This window comes from Neophocaena asiaeorientalis, unplaced genomic scaffold (assembly GCF_003031525.2).
Source record: "Neophocaena asiaeorientalis asiaeorientalis breed wild unplaced genomic scaffold, Neophocaena_asiaeorientalis_V1.1 scaffold170, whole genome shotgun sequence".
Lineage (NCBI taxonomy): Eukaryota > Metazoa > Chordata > Mammalia > Artiodactyla > Phocoenidae > Neophocaena > Neophocaena asiaeorientalis.
Window position 1 is genome coordinate 442,281 of NW_020172463.1, and position 21,360 is coordinate 463,640.

At 38.5% G+C, this 21,360-nt stretch overlaps 1 protein-coding gene across 2 annotated transcripts in view; it reads left to right on the top strand.

Annotated features, from left to right (window-relative positions):
- DNAJC2 (DnaJ heat shock protein family (Hsp40) member C2) overlaps positions 1–21,360 on the top strand; it is a 27,545-nt gene continuing 6,185 nt past the window's right edge. Inside the window, exons 1-10 of one of the 2 annotated variants that reach the window (XM_024738105.1) lie at positions 1–273; positions 2,135–2,325; positions 5,208–5,283; positions 13,284–13,382; positions 14,442–14,583; positions 16,047–16,127; positions 17,006–17,071; positions 17,573–17,664; positions 17,743–17,864; positions 18,275–18,424. In XM_024738105.1, coding sequence (XP_024593873.1) covers positions 210–273; positions 2,135–2,325; positions 5,208–5,283; positions 13,284–13,382; positions 14,442–14,583; positions 16,047–16,127; positions 17,006–17,071; positions 17,573–17,664; positions 17,743–17,864; positions 18,275–18,424 — 1,083 coding nt within the window. In that variant the 5' untranslated portion in view covers positions 1–209. The remainder of the gene's footprint in view (positions 274–2,134; positions 2,326–5,207; positions 5,284–13,283; positions 13,383–14,441; positions 14,584–16,046; positions 16,128–17,005; positions 17,072–17,572; positions 17,665–17,742; positions 17,865–18,274; positions 18,425–21,360) is intronic. The other variant, XM_024738106.1, reaches the window with a different exon arrangement.

Below are 21,360 nucleotides of genomic sequence, written 5' to 3' on the forward strand. Positions count from 1 at the left end.
GCCGCATACGTTGGCGGGGGTGGGATTGGCCTACGCACCACGAAAGATTCATCCCGGAAGTAGTTATTGGTCGTCTCCATGCGCCGGTTCCTGGACATCGTAGAGCCAAGGCGCGAGGCTCGGACGGGGAGGTAGAGCTAGCGGGACTCTAAGAGCCCTCCGCCTGGGACGGGAACTGCTGCGCCCGCGGGGCTGGCTCCGGCGTCATCATGCTGCTCCTGCCAAGCGCTGCGGAAGGCCGGGGCACCGCCATCAGCCATGCTCTGACCTCTGGTACGTGCCCACTCAACCCCTGCTCAGTCTAGCCTCAGCAGCCCCTGCTTCGGGCCTCCACCTTGGCGACCCCGAAACCTCTCTACCCTTGCCCCTGGCAAGTAGCTTACAGAGTGTGGGGCCGTGACAAGTGTCTTTTTGCTCCCTGCTATACAGAAGTCCTTCCCCAGACTGGAAGGAAGGAGGAAGGGGGGCGTCTTCCTTCTGCCCCCGCAGTTTCTTCCTTGTCTCGCGGCTGCTGACTCATAGATTGGGCGGAGGAGTTCGGGACCGAACCCTCCAGTACCCTAAAAAGGTTCTCATAAGCATCTTGCCTACGGCAGGAGACTGCCCACAGCGAGCACCCCACGTGCCGGGGGCCCTACAAAGCCTTACAGCTGGAGCTCAAACAGCTCTCTCCCCTTTTACGTTTGCTCCGGCTTCGTTTTTTAAACGTCCCGACTCAGACAGTGCTCCTCATATTCAATATGAAAACACCACTGTGTATGCTGGTGGTAAGACCCGTGTAGACAGACTTTTAAAGGCAGTCATTAAGTGAAACTTGTTCTGTGGAAGTCAACTATCTTCAGTTTTAAAAAAAAGGGGGGGGGGTGAAATTTGTCGTGCTGCTGTAGGTTCTTAGATTTATAGCCCAGGACAGTCATGGTATTGTAAACTTAAAGGGTCTCTAATTTCAGTGATTTCATTGATTACCATAGCCACGTATACAGACGCTTGTATGTGATATTGGACATATCTCACGGCACGTGTTGTGTTCCTGCTTACAGAAGTTTCTGTGTAATCTCACAAGTAGAGAGAAAGGCTTGAAAAGTCATGTTCTTGAAAGTCACACCCACACTACACAGGTAGTACTTCTTGAATAGTGTTTTTGAATGCTCTCCTGTGAATGGTAGAAGAAATCTTAATTTCCCAACACAAAACATGAAAAGTCAGCTATTTTTACAAAATTGTGGCCATTAGGTACAAGGGAAGACTTAAATCTGAGTTTTTACCAGACAGTAAAGCTTTTTGCTTTCATTTGAAATATGAAATTAAAATTAAGATGTTCACTTTTTTCCTGACCCAAACTACCTTTTTTGAATTGTTAATGTACACATATATAGTGACTTACCCCACTTTCCAGGAATAATGATAAAGACTTACATTTATTTAACAGTTTGTGACTTTCAAAGTGCTTTTATCATTTGTCATTCAATCCTTCCAAGGAACCAGATAAGATAGGTATTGTTCCCATTTTACAGTTGAAGGCATCGTTGACTCATTTCATACAGCTACTAATTGTCAAACCTGCACTGAAATCCAGAGCTTCTGATTTCAGATTCAAAGCTGTTCCACTAGCAGTTTCATTAGTAAATTCCTGTTAGCTGCTTGAAAATTGTCTTTCAGAAAAAATCATTGCTAGTGGATTCTTAAAATTTTTGAAAGCTATCTAAATTCAGGTATTAATAATTAAGATATTTTGAGTTATTTTTAGATTTTTGTTGATGAGGCTGGCTCTTGACAGTTTATAATTATTTATCGCTTTATTACAAGTCTAAAAGGAAAGCAGTTTGCAACATCTCTCCCTTTTCCTCATCTTCCTTTCATATCCCCAGAAAAGTATTGATTTATTGTTGACATTGCCCAATGTCTTGTTTTGTCAGATAACTGGAAGAGGTTGATTGACTCTCTCTCAGTAAATACTAGGAAATGATTATTTATTGCTAACCCTCATGTTAACTGGATTACTGCAGTTATTTTCTCAGTTGATGGTTTTAAAATTATATTCTGATGCTGTCACTGTTTTGATCTTATTTATTGCCTTGGAACAGATTTATTCCATGCAATACATTGAAGCCTCTCTTAACGCTTTCAATCACAGCCTCAACACTCTGTCAAGTTGAACCTGTGGGAAGATGGTTTGAAGCTTTTGTTAAGAGGAGAAACAGAAATGCTTCTGCCTCTTTTCAGGAACTGGAGGATAAGAAAGAATTATCAGAGGAATCAGAAGATGAAGAATTGCAGTTAGAAGAGTTTCCCATGCTGAAAACACTTGATCCCAAAGACTGGAAGGTACTTAATATCTGAATCTTGTTCGGTCAGATGGCAGTTTTCCATTATTAAGCCATGTTTTAAGATGCTTCAACAAAATAATCATGATTGAGCACCTGTTTATTGTTAAGCCCTGAGTGGGACAGCAGTAGCCCTAGGATACTATCTCTGATGGAGAAATCCAGAAAAAGCCATGTCTGAGTTGGTCTTAAAAGGTTAAGTGACAGTTTATGAAACAAGAAGGGAAAAAAGGTGTTACGGGCAGAAGGAATAGATATGCAAAGACACAAAGGAGTAAAAGAATATGCACTGCCTCTTCAGGGATTGGTGAAGGATAGAGTAGCATATTGAGGGGTGGCAGTGAGAAATTAGACTGAAAACAGAGTCTAGATGAAACTCTGTTGTGTCCTTTTCATGCCATGCCAAGGAAGGAATTTATATTTTATTTTGGGGGCAGTAAGAAGTGATCAAAAGTTTCTGAGCTAATTTTAGAAAAGTAGTTCTCCTGGCAGTACAGAAACTTGCTTGAAAGGGGAGGGCAGGACCAGAGGGGAAGGGAACAGTTTGCCTTTATGGGGCTAGTGCCGTAATCCAAGCCTGCGAATGAGTGCTTGATGCTTGAACTAAATTGGTAGCCAAGTTTTGAGGACAAAGGGACGGATTTGCTTTTTGGGGAGGTAGACTTGACAGGTCTTGGAGACCTGGGCTGTGCTGCCCAAGAGAAGGGAACATATAGGGAAGACCCGTGATCATCCCAGCTTGAGTCACCTGCTAGACTGTGGTGTCAGTCACCAGCACAGGGTTGCAGGAAAAGGAAGTTTGTGGGGAGCGTCGTGTCTCTGCATCTGGAGCTCAGGAGTCCACACTAGAATGAACTGGGGAGTTGCGAGCATTTACAGGGCACCTACCGTCTTCTAGCCCTGGCATGGGTCACGTCACCTTGGACCAAAGTATGTAGAGAGAAAGAAGCCCGAGGACTGAGCTTGGCAGGGCTTCGAAAAGCCAGTCAAAATGGCTGAAAAACGCTACTGGAAGATGGGAGGAAAACAGTGGATTCACAGAAACTAAAGGAAAATAACGTTTCAAGAAAAGAGTCAGCTGTGCTACCACTGAGATTTGAAGTCAAGTGAAGGCAGCTGGGTCATCTTGTGTTTGACAGCTGGAAATTGATACTGAAGAGAGCAGCTTCATAGCCCCTGGGGTGAGAATGGACAGAGCAGAACTAGATTGGAGTGGTTTGAAAATGAATGCTAGAGGGGGTAAAAATGTTCTGTGGATGGCTTTTTCAAGAAGTTTAATTTTGATGGGCAGCAAAGAAATGGAAGTGGGGTCATGGGAGGGTCTTAAAGATGAGAGATAACAGAGCTTCTTCGTACAATGAACAAAATAATCCAGTTGAAATTTAGAAGACAATTGAAAGATGCTAGCATTTGAGAGACATAGAGAAGGTGGTTCAGAACCAGGAGGGATGGAGTAATTTGTCTCGGTAGGATAGGCTTTCTCAATGGTGAGGGAAAGGGAAAGATGCATGGGTGCAGGTAAGATGGCAGAAAGATGCTGGAATTTGAGTAGGATAATTTAAATTTTTTCATTAAGCAGGAGGCAAGGCCATTGATGAGAGGGTGGAGCAGGGTCTGTGAGGTTTAAGGAAAGACTAGAGGACTGAAGTATGTAATAATACGTAATAATAGTCTTAGGGAGTGGAAAAGCAAACCAATTGGAACAAAGTGTGAGTGCCAGACATAATAAAGGAGCACATCCTTAGGGAGTTTGCAGTCCTGAATTTAAAGGAAAACCAATCAACCCTATTTGACTTTTTTCTCCTGTGTTTTATGCCCTCAAGCCCTCTTTCTCCCCACTCATTCTCCAATACTAGATGCACCCTTTGGGTAAGGAGCCTTCACTCAGGTGCTACCTCAATCTCTTAGATTTGTAAGGATGTTAACCAAAGCAGAAATGAAAGCAGGTGCTTCCTATCCAGAGAAGCCTCATCCCCAGTTTCTCAAAATTTCCATCCAGCCTTCTTTGCTCCACGGCTCCTGTCCTGTCATTGCCACTGGCCCAACCTACTGGGACTACTGTAATGCTCCCCTCAGTTCTGAAATCTTCCTGGCTGTACCTTGATTTAAGGACGGCCATAGCATATTAATATGTATTAAGAGAAATACAAGACCAAGAGTTCTTTGGTCAAGTTTTGGGAAATGCTGGGCTATATAGGTTTCCGTCTGCTTGTTTTTGTTTCTGTTTTTTGTGTGTGTGTGTGTGTTTTTTTTTTGTTTTGTTTTTTTTAATTGCAGGACTTCTCAGAGCCTTTGTTTGGCTTCTGTGCATACAAATTATTAAGAAGCCTGTATACAATGGTCCACATTTCCCAAACTTCCATGACCTCAGAACCCGTTATTTTTTTTTTTAATTTTTATTCATTTTTTTACTTATTTTTTGGTTGCATTGGGTCTTCGTTGCAGCGCATGGGCTTTCTCTAGTTGCAGCGAGCTGGGGCTACTCTCCATTGCGGTGCATGGGCTTCTCATTGCGGTGGCTTCTCTTCTTGAGGAGCACGGGCTCTAGGTGTGTGGGCTTCAGTAGTTGTGGCACACAGGCTCAGTAGTTGTGGCTCATGGGCTCTAGAGCACAGGCTCAGTAGTTGTGGCGCACAGGCTTAGTTGCTCTGTAGCATGTGGGATCTCCTTGGGCCAGGGCTGGAACCCATGTGTCCTGGAATGGCAGGCGGATTCTTAATCACTGCACCACCAGGGAAGTCCCAGAACCCATTTTATATGGAACATCTCACTAGACTTCTGTTATGAGAGTCTCACTTTGGGAAACTGTTTTAGGGTACCAACACAAGGAATACGATATATGGCTTCATTTCCAACTTGACTCCCATTTTGTGTCTTTACCAGAACCAAGATCATTATGCAGTACTTGGACTCGGCCATGTAAGATACAAAGCTACACAGAGACAGATTAAAGCAGCTCGTAAGTACTTAGTTATTTTGAAATAATCAAATATCTGGTATAGGAAATGTTATCCTCTTGAAAAGATATGCAAGATCATAGTCTATAGCCATAACTCTAGATTTAACATGTGTTCTATTGTATAATGATGTGCAACCACAGTCTCTTACCTTCAAAACCAGAAAAATGCAGTCTCATGAATGGACTTTCTCATTAGAAACAAGAAATCAGGGTGTGTGTGTGTGTGTGTTTGTGACAGGATAAAGAACACTTTTCCAATAACAAGCTTTTAAAAAATAATATTTCACCTCCCGTTGGAAGTATGGCCAGCTGTACTTAGTGGAAGTTGCCTTGTTAGTTAGATTTTTCAATATTCTTTTGTGATCTTAGGTCACATCTTTGTTGATAGCACCCTGCCTCTTTTGCGGAAGAAAGAGTTATCTGATGTTTCATTGTTCTTTTCATTGACAAGGTTAAAAATTGGGGCGGGGGGACGGGGGCAGGAATTGTTGGCAACCCAGTCTTTATAGGCCTTATGAAACACCATCCCCTTAGTGCTCTGAACTGTCGAACTGTCCTGTCCTTTGCAGTCCTGTGGACGTAATTCCTTACACACCATTCGGTTCACCTGATTAGTAAAGTTTCATGAAAGAGGTGAAGGTGATGAGTTTTCTGTTTTGTCTTAGGACAGAGTTCTGCCCTCTAGAGAATGGATATTGAGGTCAGAGGAGGTAAGATTGTGGCCATATGGAAAAGGAGGAGGGAATCAGGGACAGAGAAAGTCTTGCACTTGGAGGAAGATGACTGAATGAGACCTACTTCACGCTGAAAAATGCTAGTTGAGCCTTAGTAGATAAACTCAAAATTTTCTCATTAATGCTTGTATTTAGGAAAGTCACAGGAAATACTTTTTAACAAGGTGAAGAAATTGATGAGATTATTTTAGACCTATTATTGGATTTCTTTAAAAGCTGGCATGATTTTAGATTAAGCATATGTTAGAGTGTATGAATAGTCATTGCAATATACATAAATGCCAGGAAAATTCATTTGCCCTGGAAAAGTATTTGCAAAGTCTTACTGTATGAAAGAATAGCATACAGATACCAAATATTTCTTGACACATATAATTTGTGAAAGAACCAGAAGGGATTGAGAGCTAGGAAAGCAGTTGGTGTTTTAAGGTGAAGGAATTGTTTCTTTCTCTAAAGATAAAAAATATATAATAATTGTAAAAGAAACATCCATTTGCTTCTGTTAAGTCTGTTTGTTTTATTGGGATAATAGAGATTTTTTGTGTGTGTGTGTGTGTGTGTGTGTGTTACACGGGCCTCTCACTGTTGTGGCCTCTCCCATTGTGGAGCACAGACTCCGGACGCGCAGGCCCAGCGGCCATGGCTTACGGGCCCAGCCGCTCCGCGGCATGTGGGATCTTCCCAGACTGGGGCATGAACCCGTGTCCCCTGCGTCGGTAGGCGGACTCTCAACCACTGCGCCACCAGGGAAGCCCCGAGATTAATTTTTGAATATTCTGTTGCCAGAAGTTTTGCACCCTGACTGTACAGATTACTAACGTTATGTGGGTTTGCGATTCACTCTCTGCCACCTTGCTGAGTATTCTCAGTATTTATTCAGAAGCAGACTGTTGTTCTCTTTCCTCTGTCACTGTAAAATAGACAGTTGCTACTTATTGCTCTCTGAAATCTTGTCCAAAAGTAAAAATACAAAGTTATTCTTTGCAAATTTATAATCATTAGCACAGACAAACCTAATAATAATGTAAGACTGATGACAGTTGAGATCCTTCTAGTTCTTGAATCCTATCACACACACATAAAGGAGGTTGCTGGGGGTTTTTTACATTTAATTTATTTAATTAATTTATTTTTTTAATTGAAGTATAGTTGATGTACAATATCATATAAGTTCCAGGTGTACAATATAGCAATTCACAATTTTTAAAGGTTATACTCCGTTTATAGTTACTATAAAATATTGGTTGTATTCCCTGTGTTGTACAATATATCCTTACAGCGTATTTTATACATAATAGTTTGTAAAAAGTTTTAATTTTGTTTATTGATATTTTGAATTGCTATAATGAAAATTAGGGATTCAATTACGTGTGGATAAAGTAAGTGGTCTTTTCTTCCTTTTCTGCATTATCTGAAAAGAATACACTAGAAAAGTTGAATGATGGGCTAAGAGAAAGTACTTGAGTACTAACAGTGGTATTTCAATGTTTTTCTTGAAGGAAAATTGCCACACTGGCATATGATGCATGTAGGTTTGCTATTCTTTACATGGAAGTAAAATCTTTGATTTGAACTTTCTAAATTTAATCATTTTAGCTTAAAATACTTCCCATGTTTTAAACTGAAAACTGTTTCATATTATGCTTCTTAAAAATTTGAAATCAGAGACTTTTTGTAATAATCTAATGGAAGAGAATCAGAAAAAATATATATATATATAACTGAATCACTTTGCTGTACACCTGAAACTAACACAGTATTGTAAATCAGCTATAATATTTTTAAAAAATCATAGAGACTTTTTATAATAATAGAAATATGAATGTACAATAAAAGCCCATTTGCTAATGTACCGTCAAAACATCCCAGAAACTTATCTTTGGTGGGGAAGGGCGGAGAGGTAGGTCTTTGAAATTTCAGTAAATATACACAACAGCTGTTCTTCGGCCTCCGTTGCCTTATTTTTAATATTGGGTGACATCTTTTGCCTCTCCCAACCCCACCCCTGGAACAGAATATAGGAGAATCTCAGGATGCCCTACTGTACATGAATGACTAGAGGTGATTAGGTGGAAAAGTCAATGAAGAAAAAAACATTGTGGCATAAGAGGAGACTATCCGACAAAAAACTGAGACATCATCTGTCTCAGACTTTATAATCAGGTTCAAAAGAAAACTTAATTGCTGCATGTTGTCAGTGAGATATGAAGACACTGCCTTGGGGGTGGGGGCTGGGGAGCAGCATAGGCACTGCAGAAAGAGACTAGCGAGAAAAAAGTAGAATTGCCTGGAAACTAAAAACAGGAGAGCAGCATTTAGAATTGGAAAGGCTGACGTACAATTAGAAAACAAAGTAAAGCAGAGGACAGCCTTGAGGAATGTTCCCAAGATTCAGAAGGAAAGAATAAAGAGATGTCAGATTTCCCTAAAGAAGAGGTCAGAATGAATGTAACAGAGACAGTAATTGCAAATAAAGAAGAAAAGTTGCCTGAATTATTACAAAAAGATACGACTTGAGATTGAGAATGTTTGTAGGCATGTGACTTAGGTTTTACTCCTCAGCATTTCAGAGGAGAACCGATGTGAGTTAGGCCGAGCTGAACAGCATCTGTTTTGACAGCAGGGGTGGAAGAGCAGCGCCTTGAGAAGCTATAGCTTTCCCCAAGCACTGGCCATGGGAGGAGCCTGTGCTCTGTTCCTGCAGTGCCCAACAGTGGTGGGGTCATCACACCACTGAACTGTCTGGTATGGTGTGATTATTGTTCCTGGCTACTTAGCTTCCAAGCCTGATAGTCAGACTCTCAGTTCCTGTGAGCCGCCTAATAACCTTTAAATAAATTCCATTCCTGCTCAAGCCAGCTAGAAGGTGAACATGTCTTCTCTTGAGTGTTAGTGGAGAAATTGATAATAAACTTGACTATAAGAAAAATCTTGGAGCTCATAAAAACCAAAAGTGTATTTGTCACAGTTTCTGAACCCTTGCAGTATATGTAGAAACAACTAAATATGCCCATAAAAAGATTTGTACAAAAATATTCATAGCAGCCTTATTCACAATATCCAAAAACTGGAAACCACCCAGATGTTCACCAACAGGATGATGGATAAGCAAACTGCTGTATACAATAGGATAGTACTCAGCAGTTTTCAGAAAATTACTAATGTACACAAGGTGGTGAATCTCGAAACATTATGTCAGATACAAAGACATACTGTATGATTCCATTTATATGAACTTCAAGAACATGCGAACATAATCTGTGGTGACAGAAATCAGAAAGAGGTTGCCCCAGATGGTAGGGGGTAGGAGTTGACTGGAAAAGGGGTACAGGGGAACTCTGAGTGATGGAAATAGTCTGTATTCTTTTGGGTGGTAGTTAAGAAAGTATATACAGTCAACTTATTGAACCAAATACTTAAAATCTGAACATTTTATTCTATGTAAGTTTTCTCTCAATTTAATAAAATAGATCTGATTAAACAAACCAAAAAAAATCACTTGGGAAATGAAATATACTCTTTTGCACCTAGACAGAAATAAAAATTGTATTGATAGATTCTTTTCATGAAAGTAAGATCATTGCCTGTCAAAACATATGGGATGGCAGCTAGAGCTGTACCATCAATAAGTTCATTGCCTTCAACTATTGTGTTAGGTTTTTTGTTTGTTTGTTTTTGGCCACGCTGTGTGGCATGTGGGATCTTAGTTCCCCAACCAGGAATCAAACCCGGGCCCCCTGTGGTGGAAGTGTGGAGTTTGAACCACTGGACTGCCAGGGAAGTCCTATGTTACTTTTTTAAAGGAGGGAAAAAATAAAATGGGCATTCAATTCACATGTTTAAAAGAATAATACTAAGGAGGATGGAGGGACAAAATAGATAAAACAATATCTTACAATGGATTTGTGAGAAGAAAAAACAAATAGTGAAATACAGAAAGGATGAAAACAATTACAGAAGATATTTTTAACTGAGACCACTATTAAATGCAGTGAATTTGAAAATTTGATAAAATTGGCTTTTTTGGAATTGAAGAAATTTAAAGAGTTACCAAGAATTATCTCCTAAAAAATGTTTTAGGCCTAGGTGATTTCTTAGATGAATTCTTTTCAGATGCCTAAGGAATTGAACATTCTCATGCTGAATGTAAACTGTTTTTGGAACAATTCATTTTGTGACATTAATGTAATCCTAGTATGAAAACCTGGCATTGAAAGGCAGAATTATGGAGACACTAAAAAGTTCATGGTTGCCAGGGGTTGGGGGCGTTGAGGAGGGATGAACAGGTAGAACACAGAGGATTTTTAGGGCAGTGAAACTACTTTATATATTATGATGCATACATGTCATTATACATTTATCCAAACCCACAGAATGTATACCACCAAGAGTGAAAACTGTGGCCTTTGGGTGATTATGATGTGTCAGTGTAGGTTCATCAATTGTTAACAAACAGCGGGAATTCCCTGGTGGTCCAGTGGTTAGGACGCAGCGCTTTCACTGCTGGGGCCTGGGTTCCATCCCTAGTCAGGGAACTAAGATCCCACAAGGCACGTGGTGCAGCCAAATTAAAAAAAAAAAACAAAAAAACTAGATGAAAAAAAATTGTAGCAAGTGTACTGCTCTTGTGGGGGATGTTGATGAGGCAGGGCAGGGAGGGGAGGCTGTGCATGTATGGGCGCAGAGGGTATATGGATCTCTTAATCATCCTCTTAATGTTTCTGTGAACCTAAAACTACTCTAATTAATTTTTAAAACCTGGCAAAAAGAGCTTTTTTAAAAAAACTACAAATATCACCCATGAATATAATACCAAAAAAAAAAAAAGCACCCAGTTAAAATAATAGCAAATTAGGGCTTCCCCGGTGGCGCAGTGGTTAAGAATCCGCCTGCCAACGCAGGGGACACGGGTTCAGTCCCTGGCCTGGGAAGATCCCATGTGCCACAGAGCAACTAAGCCCGTACGCCACAACTGTAGCGCTGTAGAGCCCACAAGCCACAACTACTGAACCCGCGTGCCTAGAGCCCGTGTTCCACAGCAAGAGAAGCCACCGCAATGAGAAGCCTGCGCACTGCTCACCACAACCAGAGAAAAGCCCGTGTGCAGCAACGAAGACCCAACACAGCCAAAAATATAAATAAATAAAACAAAATTAATTAATTTTAAAAAATAGCAAATTGAATTCAACAGTATATTAAAGAATAATGCCCATGAACAAGGTTTCTCTTAGGAAATATGTCAGTGTGATGTCCTAAGAAGAATGTGAAAGTACATATAGTACAATTTAATATCCACTCCTTTTTGGTAAATACAACTTTGAAAGGAAATGCAGTTAGTTCCCTACTTAGATAAGTATTTCACACTCACTGCCAACAAACTTTTAACTGTGTGACATTAGTGATATTCCCATAAAAACCCATGGGGGAAACTTACCTGCCCCTTACTTTTATGCTACTTGGGAGTTTGGGTCAGAGAATTAACAATATTAAAGGAGAGAGAACTATTAGAAGGAAAGAAAGAAATATATTATTTGTAGGTTATATAGGATCTACCTAAAAACTGAAAGACCTGAGTCAGGTAGCCAGATGCAAGAAAAATACACAAAAGTAATACACAGTTTTTGGAAGTTACCATCAAATTAGAAAGCTATAGTCATTTTAAAGATAATCCTGGGACAGGAATAGGTAACCAGAAACAGACCCTGGTAAAATTTACTGTGATAAAGGAGGCGTCACAAATTAGTAGAGAAGGGAGGATTATTAGATGGTATTAGGACTTTGAAAAAAAAAATAAGCTTTTCAATTCCGACCGTAGAAAATATTAAAATAGAAACATATATCTCAAACTTTTGCAGAATGAAAGACCTACATTTATAAGTACTGGAATAAAATTATAAAGGAAATAATCAGTAAATATAAATTTAAAAATAATGTTTTTTGACAACAAGAATAATCACAGCAGTTGTGGAAAGCATTAGCATCAAACATGATTGACTAGGAGAGGCAGCATACAAGCACAGGCTTAGGAGTCAGGCTGCTTGGACTGGAGCCCAGCTTGGCCAGGACTTTGGACAGGTTGCATAGAGGTTAAATGGTTATTTCACCTCTCTGTGCCTCATTTTCCTCATCTGTAAAAGGGAGAAACTAATAGTACTTTCCTCAGCGGGTTACTGAGAAGATCAACTGATAAAAATAGTGCTGGCGGGCTTCCCTGGTGGTGCAGTAGTTGAGAGTCCGCCTGCCGATGCAGGGGACACAGGTTTGTGCCCCGGTCCGGGAAGATCCCACGTGCCGCAGAGCGGCTGGGCCCGTGAGCCATGGCCGCTGAGCCTGCGCGTCCGGACCCTGTGCTCCGCAACGGGAGAGGCCACAGCAGTGAGAGGACCGCGTACCGCAAAAAAAAAAAATGCTGGCACATATTAAATGCTCAGTAGATGTTGACAGCCAGCCATTAGTCATTGTAAAGTGACTCACACAAACTAAGAAGAAAAAACTGAGACAGCCTCTCTTTCCTCCATAAATGAAGGATGAAGGGTAGAAATAAAGAACAGCAAAAAATTTGTTGAGCACCAGTGATAATCATGTTTTAAATAATTGGGTCCAGTGTTGAGGTTGTGGTGAAAAGGATGTTCCCATAGGGGTGTGCAGTGGTATGACTTTTAGAACGGGACTTGTTCCTACATTTTCAGTCACTAATTCACTTCTCTGAGTATATCCTAAGAAGAAAGAGTCCTAAATATGGAAAAATACTTCTCTACAAAATGATTCAAATTGACTAACCTACAGTAGTGAAGAATTGGAAACAATCTAAATATCCAGCAGTAGAGAAACAGTTACATAAGTTATGGTAAATCTACTTGAAATACTGTATTAAGTAGTCATTAAAATTTTTTGAAGAGTTTGCAACAGCGTGGAAAATGGAACTGCTGTAATGTTAAGCTGAAAAAAATCACAACTTAAATTGGTATATATAAAATGATTATAGCTACATTTTTGAAAGCATATGCTTAAGGGGGAAAAAGTCTGTGTGGAAATACACCAAAATATGAACGGCACTTGTCTTTGGGTGCTGGCACTTCGGCCAGTTCTTAAAATAATTATTTCAATTTCTCTGTAATTTCTGTTTAATAATCATATATTTTACTGTAGGAGAAAATATTTTTTAAACTAATACTATGCTATTAGAAATGGCTCTATTTAGCTCATCTTTATTTTTAGCTTTGATGCCTAAAAGGACAAATTATCTAAATCTGACTTATTTTATAGATAAAGCAATGGTCTTAAAACATCACCCAGACAAACGGAAAGCAGCTGGTGAACCAATAAAAGAAGGAGATAATGACTACTTCACTTGCATAACTAAAGGTAAGAAAACGCTTTAGAGTCAGAAATTTCCGTTAGTGAAGATTATGTATTAATTGCTGGGATTAGGTGTCCTATGCGTATTGTACTTCATTTATACCATAACATTTTAAAACATCTTTAGTTAATATCTGGTTATTTCTGGTAATCTCCCCCAGAGCCTCACCGCACAGAGTGAGGCTCTCCTACCCAGCAGCATCAGCAACCCTGGTAGCTTGTCAGAACTGCAGCAGCTCAGGCTCTGCCCCAGAACTCCTGAATTGGAGTCTGCATTTTAACAAGATTCTCCAGGCGGTTCTTTTGAGAAGCGCATCCTAGAGTTAATTCTTATACCTATTATGTTTAATAATGAGAATACTAAGATCTTTTCCCATTTCAGACACTTTGCGGGGCTAAACTGTTCCTCAGACGTTTTGCTTATTTAAATGAAGAAGTTGATTCTATCCTAGTAAGGGACCCCCCCCAGCCATCAATGGATATTTAAATAGCCATATCCTCATTAAGCAAATTAATAGAGGGAGCCACCATACCTAAATATTTCCTTAAATGTAATTTTAGTTTGATGCTAATTTTTAAAAAATTGTATACACACCTTTCAAACTTATTCTTTGTTGGCCCACTCATACATAGTGCTCAGGATGTCAAAGATCTTTGATCTTTCACAACCTTGGGATCTAACAGTTAGTCTTCCAGCTATTTCTTTTTCCTCAGAGTCATGCTTTCCTAAGGGTTGAGTGTTTCTGGACTTACAAGGTTTGCCAAGTATGCTATTATAATGAAATTGCCCCTATTTTAAAAGCCGGTCGATGACTCCACTGATGAAATTTGATAAATAAACATCAGGATTGTTAAAAAAAAAAAAAGCGGTTGAGTGTTTATTGTTTTGTCCTTTGCCTTCCAGAAGAGGTACTTAAAGAAGTTCTTAAGTCCCATTGTGCTAGAGCTATTACCTAAATCCTCCCTTCCCCACAAGCACACAAAATTTTTAAATATGAAAAATAACTTTTTTTAAGAAAAAAATGTAGCATTGTGGTGATGTGACCTTATGATTTTTTTCCTCAGCTTATGAAATGTTATCTGATCCAGTGAAAAGACGAGCATTTAACAGTGTAGATCCTACTTTTGATAACTCAGTTCCTTCTAAAAGTGAAGCAAAGGACAATTTCTTTGAAGTGTTTTCCCCAGTGTTTGAAAGGAATTCCAGGTGCGTTAAGGCATCCCCTTGTGATCATAATGCTCTATTGGCTGGCTTTTTTTTTTTTTTTTTTTAGAAAAATGAGCTTTAATTGAACTGAATGCAGAGGCTGGTTGTGCTATGATGCTCTGTTGGTTGGCTTCTTGTAGTTCCAAGTTTCTGGTTTTTTCCTCTAGTAATAGCTAGTAATAGTTTTGTGTTTGTCCTTCTCGTCCTCTACAATATTGAGCGCCTCTGGTGAACTTACTATACTAATTTATTTTGCTCTTTAAATGGAAGTTCTTCCTTTCCTTAGTGAAATTACAACTCATGGGATGTTTTTCTTTTAAATTTCCTTTGGGGGAACGATGGTTGACTTTATGTAGTGTGATGCTGATACTTAAGTGACGGTAATTTCCCGTTCTTTCCTTCCCCTTTGTTAATGCGTACACTGCTGCATTTGGCCCATTATCATTTAGGAAAGCTTTTGTTCTATTTTTGAGCGTCTGATTATCATAAGGTTCTCTGACAAAGGATGATTTATATTTAAGATTAAAGCATATGTAATTTATTTCATTAAAATCAGTTTTTAAGTAGTGTGAACCAATAACCTACATTTTTTGGTTCCATCTGCATTGGAAGGTTTCCTGAGAGTGCATCTTAGTTGCGTATTGGAATCAGTTGGAGAGCCTGAACAGTTCCTGCTGCCTGGGTTCCACCTGGAGAAATTGTGATTTTAATTTAATTGGTTTGGAATGCCTGTAGGTTTTTTTAATGCTTCCAGGTGATTCTAATGGGCAGCTAAGTTTGAGAAGCACTTTGATTAGCAGTTTGATGCAGACTAATTATTTCCTCCACCCTTTCTCCTCACATTTGTTTTGTAACAGTGCTGAAGGTGGTTTTAAATATATATATATATGTAGTGTATTATATTTTTTTGTGGGATGGTTTCACAGAGTGGAAAAACACAGGTCAATAGCAAACGCAGGGTCCTTTTAGAGATGGTGGGTGAAGTGCTGAACCTACAAGTCTGACTCTTAGGGGGAAAGTGGTGGCGATAAGGGGGTGGAAATCTATTCCATCTGTGATTATTCACATTTTTTAAAAGGCAAGGCCTACCGGTCACTTCCGTACTGCCTGTTTAGGGGCAGGACTAAGTGAGCTTGACAAGTGGGGTTAGAGCCTGTTTTTCCTGGCCAGCTTGGCAGCTGCTACAACCCTGTAATTTACAGAACTGAAGATAACCTGAGGGTTAGAACACTGTTCCATTGGTTTTTCCCTCTCACACCCCCTCTCCCCTTGCCCTCCCTTTTATTGCACCTGCATTTTTCAGCACTGCACTGCTGATTTCCCAGTTCCATCTCTTAGTCATGGAGGACATAGGGGAGGGATATTGTAGGGGATTAGTAAAAACTGTTGTTGTTTTTAATAAATCAGCTTGTTGAACTTTTTGTACAAAATGTTTTGAGTTTTTCTTTTTTTCAATATTTCAGATGGTCAAATAAAAAAAATGTCCCTAAACTTGGTGATATGAATTCATCATTTGAAGATGTAGATGCATTTTATTCTTTCTGGTGAGTGACTACACTGTTTCTCCCATGCTTTCATTTTTTAAGAAGGTAAGTATTCAATAAGTGCTCGACTGACTTCTGTAAATTAATTGAGGGATGGGAAAATTGCAGAACCTTCAATGAACAAAAACACTGTGTTTAGAAATCAAAAAGGTTTTCACAGAATGCTGTATTCTCTCCTATGTAATATTTAGGCTTTTATGATTATTTTTTCAGTCTATTTATCAGATTTCTAGATATCAAGCACACTGTAGCAGTAAAAAATGAAAAATAAGGAGTTATTTGAATCATTAAAAATAATTTTTCATTTAGCTATTTCTTTCAGTACTTGAATATGTGATGAAGACGATGTTGTCTCTATAACTAATTCATTAATTTTTAATGCGCAGTATTCATTTTCCATTTTTATATTATGTGTGCTGTATTTTCTCATTAAGTATGTGGTAAATATGAAAACACAAAGTCACTGTAAGACAAAAATGACAAAATTTAGCTCTACAAACCAGATAAAGTAACCACTACTAGGTTCTCTTAAAACTTGACAGACTAGTGGCGGTGAAGGCAGGGAAAACTTTATCAAGTCCCAGGCAAGAGAGAAACCTAATATTCAGAAGAGATAGCAGGGAGCTGGGATTTTCTTTTAGGGGTGATGAGTATTTTAGACTTTCATACCAAATACAATGTCATTTTAAAAAGAAGAAGAAAAAGACTCGGGTATAGTGCTAGTTCAGTATCAAAAGAGAGGGGAGGGATCTATTAAAACAAACTCATCCACTTATCATTAAAGTTTCTTAAAATTATATGCACCTAACTTAATTTTAAAAGGAAGATTTTTTTTCATTTGTTTTGGCTTGATTTTATTTTATTTCTGTTTATATTAGGTATAATTTTGATTCTTGGAGAGAATTCTCTTATTTAGATGAAGAAGAAAAAGAAAAAGCAGAATGGTATGTATGTAAATCATTAATAAAGGAAGATATTTGTTTGGTTCTTTGGTATTTGTGATGATGTAAAAATATACCACATATATTTTCTTTTGCATTATCTCTGTGTATCCGTTTTAAATGAGTTTTTTTGATATTTTGAGATCCTATCTCACAAGTTAAGCTTGATAGTGCCAGATCGATAGTTGGTTATGAAACTTAAGAAATTGCCAAGGAATGTAACTGTCAATAAAGCTCAAGTCAGCAAATTCTTTTTCTTCCGGTTGCTTAACCAGTTTTATTTTCATTTTCCCTATATGCGTAGGGAAATTATTTTGACATGAATGTTCCCAAAAAATTAACCAAAAATAATAGTAAGTACTATTACCCTTTAATGTTAATAATGACATAGCATTTTAACCTTTCAAGACATTACTTGCATTGTAGCTAAATTATAAAGTATTACATTTTCCTGTCATACCATCCATAAGCAATCGTTTATTTCCAATATTTCCTATTTTATAGTCGTGATGAAAGGAGATGGATTGAAAAGCAGAACAGAGCAACAAGGGCCCAAAGGAAAAAAGAAGAAATGAACAGAATAAGAACATTAGTTGGTAAGGATAATTGATGTTTTTTTTAAAGTTCTTTAATTAAATGTTAGAAATTCAAAAGATTAACTTTTTTTCTGGTAGATAATGCATATAGCTGTGATCCAAGGATAAAAAAATTTAAGGAAGAAGAAAAAGCCAAGAAAGAAGCAGAAAAGAAAGCAAAAGCAGAGGCAAAACGGAAGGAGCAAGAAGCTAAAGAGAAGGTAAGATGATATTTGACAAAGTTGGATTTTAAATGTTCATAAAATCTTCAATCTTCAGATCTATTTTTAAATACTGTAATCTAGCAGTAGAGAATTAGGTGCTACTCTGAAAGAATCATGACATTTGGCACAGTTGATAGAACGATCTTCCTTACCAGCAAATTCTTATTGAGCAAAAACATAATGTCATGTAAATTTCTTAATACTACACTCACTTCTAATATGTCCTTTTTACATTTCTAATAAATTTTTATAGAACTTTACCATCTGCTTTTCCTTCAGTCTTTGATAAGTTGATGTTTACCTTTGTGTAATTTAAGTTATTAAAAATTGTATTTTTTGAATAAGATTATGGAGCATTTTGGAATTCTAATTTTCTTATTAAATGATTTTATTTTCCATTATTAAAGCAAAGACAAGCTGAATTAGAAGCTGCTCGGTTAGCAAAGGAAAAAGAAGAAGAGGAAGTTAGACAACAAGCGTTATTGGCAAAGAAGGAAAAAGATATCCAGAAAAAAGCCATTAAGAAGGAAAGACAAAAACTTCGAAACTCATGCAAGGTACGTCAGACTGTGATTGAACAAGCACTACATACAAGTAAATCAAATTGCTGATTAAGCTTAAAAATATTTCTATACTATGGAAATATAAACTACTGTACACATTTTATCTCAGAATATAAACGTTTTTAAATTCACTTTTTAAAAATTTCACACATGCATATTCAGTATGCAACTCTGATAGGGTTGGTTGTTTTTTTCTTTAACATAACCATCTTGCCATTTTCAAACCTAAAAAAAAAGTTGTTTATTATTCTAATACTTGTTCCATATTCACACTTTCTTGATTATCTCAATGTCTTTTTATCTAAATAAGATCAAAGATTTCAGCTGTGTGTCTCCTGGTTGTGTCTGTTGCAGGTCCCCTACTATCACCATCTCTCCCCCTTCCCCTGGTTGGAGAAATTGGATCGTTTGTTCTGAAAATGTGCCACAAATTGGTTTTGACTGGTTACTTCCTTAATGGTGTAAAATCAATGTTTATCAAAGAAAAAGTTCTTTAAGAAGTTAAACTTGGGTTGTTTTTAAGGATCTAAAAGCTTTCATTTTTATCTAAATAAAGGGATATCATTCAGTTGAGTACTGGTAGTTTGTGTTCAGGTACAGTTTTTACTAAAAAATATTGACTAAAAAACCCCAAAAGTTTTCAAATATAGTTTTGTCCAAGAGATGGTCTTACTTTTTAAACTGGTAAAGTTAGAGGCCAGTATTGTTCCATATCAAGTAGCATCAAATGAATAAATTAATGAAATTCCAAGCTATAGTAGAGATTGCCACACAGTATACTACACCATTGTAGTTAAATTCAGCAAGTATGTAAATGTTTACTGTGTATAGAAGACTCTTTCATGTGACTGTCCAGAGGCTCTAGACACTAGTATATGTATTCTAATATATGCCATCCTAAATCTTCAGTTAATGAAATTAACCTGCCCCATTTAACAGGCTTTGAAAGACATTTAATAAAAATACAAGCACAGGATGTCTCTTCAAGCTTTTGGTAAGTAAGAGGAAAATCTAAATAGAAAAAAATGAAAGATTTTCCTCAGATTTCACCTAGAAAATTATACTGAGAAGAATGCAGGATATCATAGTTGTTGAGAGCATGGACTCAGATTTAAAGTAATTTTCCACTTCCCATGTCCTAGCTCTGGTCCTCAGAAGGTTCCCTCAACCCATTTATGTCTCAATTTCCTCACCTATACAGTAACTGAAATAATACCTAGAAATAGAGTTGTGAAGATTAAATGAGATCATTCACATGTAGCACTTGTTAGATTTGGCATAATGAGAACTGAATCAACAACTTGAAAAGGTCAGTTAGAAAATAGAAAACTTGAATAGTTCTTAGAGATGGTGCCTAAATGAGGGTTAAAGTTCTGGCCTTTGGTAACTTATTATAGCTCCTTTCCTGCATGAGTTCATTTATTCATTCATCAAATATGTGATGAGCACTTAACTATGTGTCAAGCAGTTATAATTGATGTTGATACTATGACGACACCGTCTTTGCCTTCAAGAATCTGCTGGTTAACGATGGAGAATGACAAGAAAACAGGCCAGTGAAACACTTTAAGATGGGTACTAGGACAAGAAGGTACCGAACAGGTGGTCAAGGAAGGCTTTCTGGATCTAGTGGGATTCAGCCAGGTGAAGCAGTGTGTGTATGGGATTAGAGATAAGAGAGATCAGGGAGCATTGAGAGAGTGTAGAGATCCAGGAAAGTGAAGTTTAATGAGCCAGAGGAAGGAAGGGCCAGGTCTTGAAGAGCATTGTATATCCTGCTAGCTTAAAAGTGACTCTGATCCTGAGTCACTTATGCTCAGGATGCTGTGAGAACACTAGAGGCAGAGACATATTGAGTCTTTTGCATAATCCAGGTGAGAGCATGGGCCTTGAACTAAAAGAGATGGTGGGAACAGAAGAAGGTAGATTAAATGAACCAACATTTAGGAGGTAAGATTGGCTGTTGCCTGTTGGGTATTGATTTTATGTTGGAGGTGGAAGAGGAGTAAGGGTTAATACATGTCCTGGTTTCTTGCGTGGAATACTGGATGGGTGATGGCATTATTCAGTGAAACCGAAAACAGAGGAAGAGGAAAAGGCAGGGAAGAATGATTTCAGTTTAGGGCATGTTGAGTGCATTGAGATACTCAGATGAAGATACTCAGTAGGTGACTTAACTTTGATGTAAAGTCTGGAGTTGAGTGGGATTGTCACAGAGTCGTCTACATCTCAATGGCAAGTAGTGGAGATCCCCCTAGGGGGGAGAGTATAGAGCAAGGAGGGCGGAGATGGGACACTGGCAAACACCAATACTTAAGGCACTGACAGAGGAAGTGGAGCCTGAGGAGGAGTGACCCAAGCAGGTAGGAAGAAAATCAGCGAGGCTTTTGGAAGCCGAGGGAAGTGTCACAGTAAAAGAAGCATTGGAACCTTAGCGCCAGATTGCATCGATTAAGGAAGCAAGGAAAAGTGAGGAATGAGAGATGTGTCAGCAGCAGCTGAAAGCAGCATGAGAAGTATTGATACTTGCCAATTCTTGTTCACCCAGGCACATCACAATATTCCATTCTAAGCATAATCTCTAGTTATATCAGGTTTTGCTGAACTTCCTGTTTCTTAACACACTGTCTTTTTTACAGTTTGGCACACAGTAAATAGAACAGGCAGCCTAACAAAGGGATTTTAATTTGTCATTATATAGAATTTCTTGATTCTTCAGTGGTTCTCTGAGGATTCATTGTCTTATATCATCCAGAGGCCTTCTGCACCATCACCTTGCTTCTGTTTTGCACCTCCATCCATTTAGTAATGCCTCCTTATTGCCAGCTGGCCAGGGAAAGCCTTGCATGGTGCCCGGGGAATGTGCTTGTTGGTGGCCAGGAGGCCATACAGTCAACCTAAGAACCTCTCAAGGACTTCATGCTTGGTAG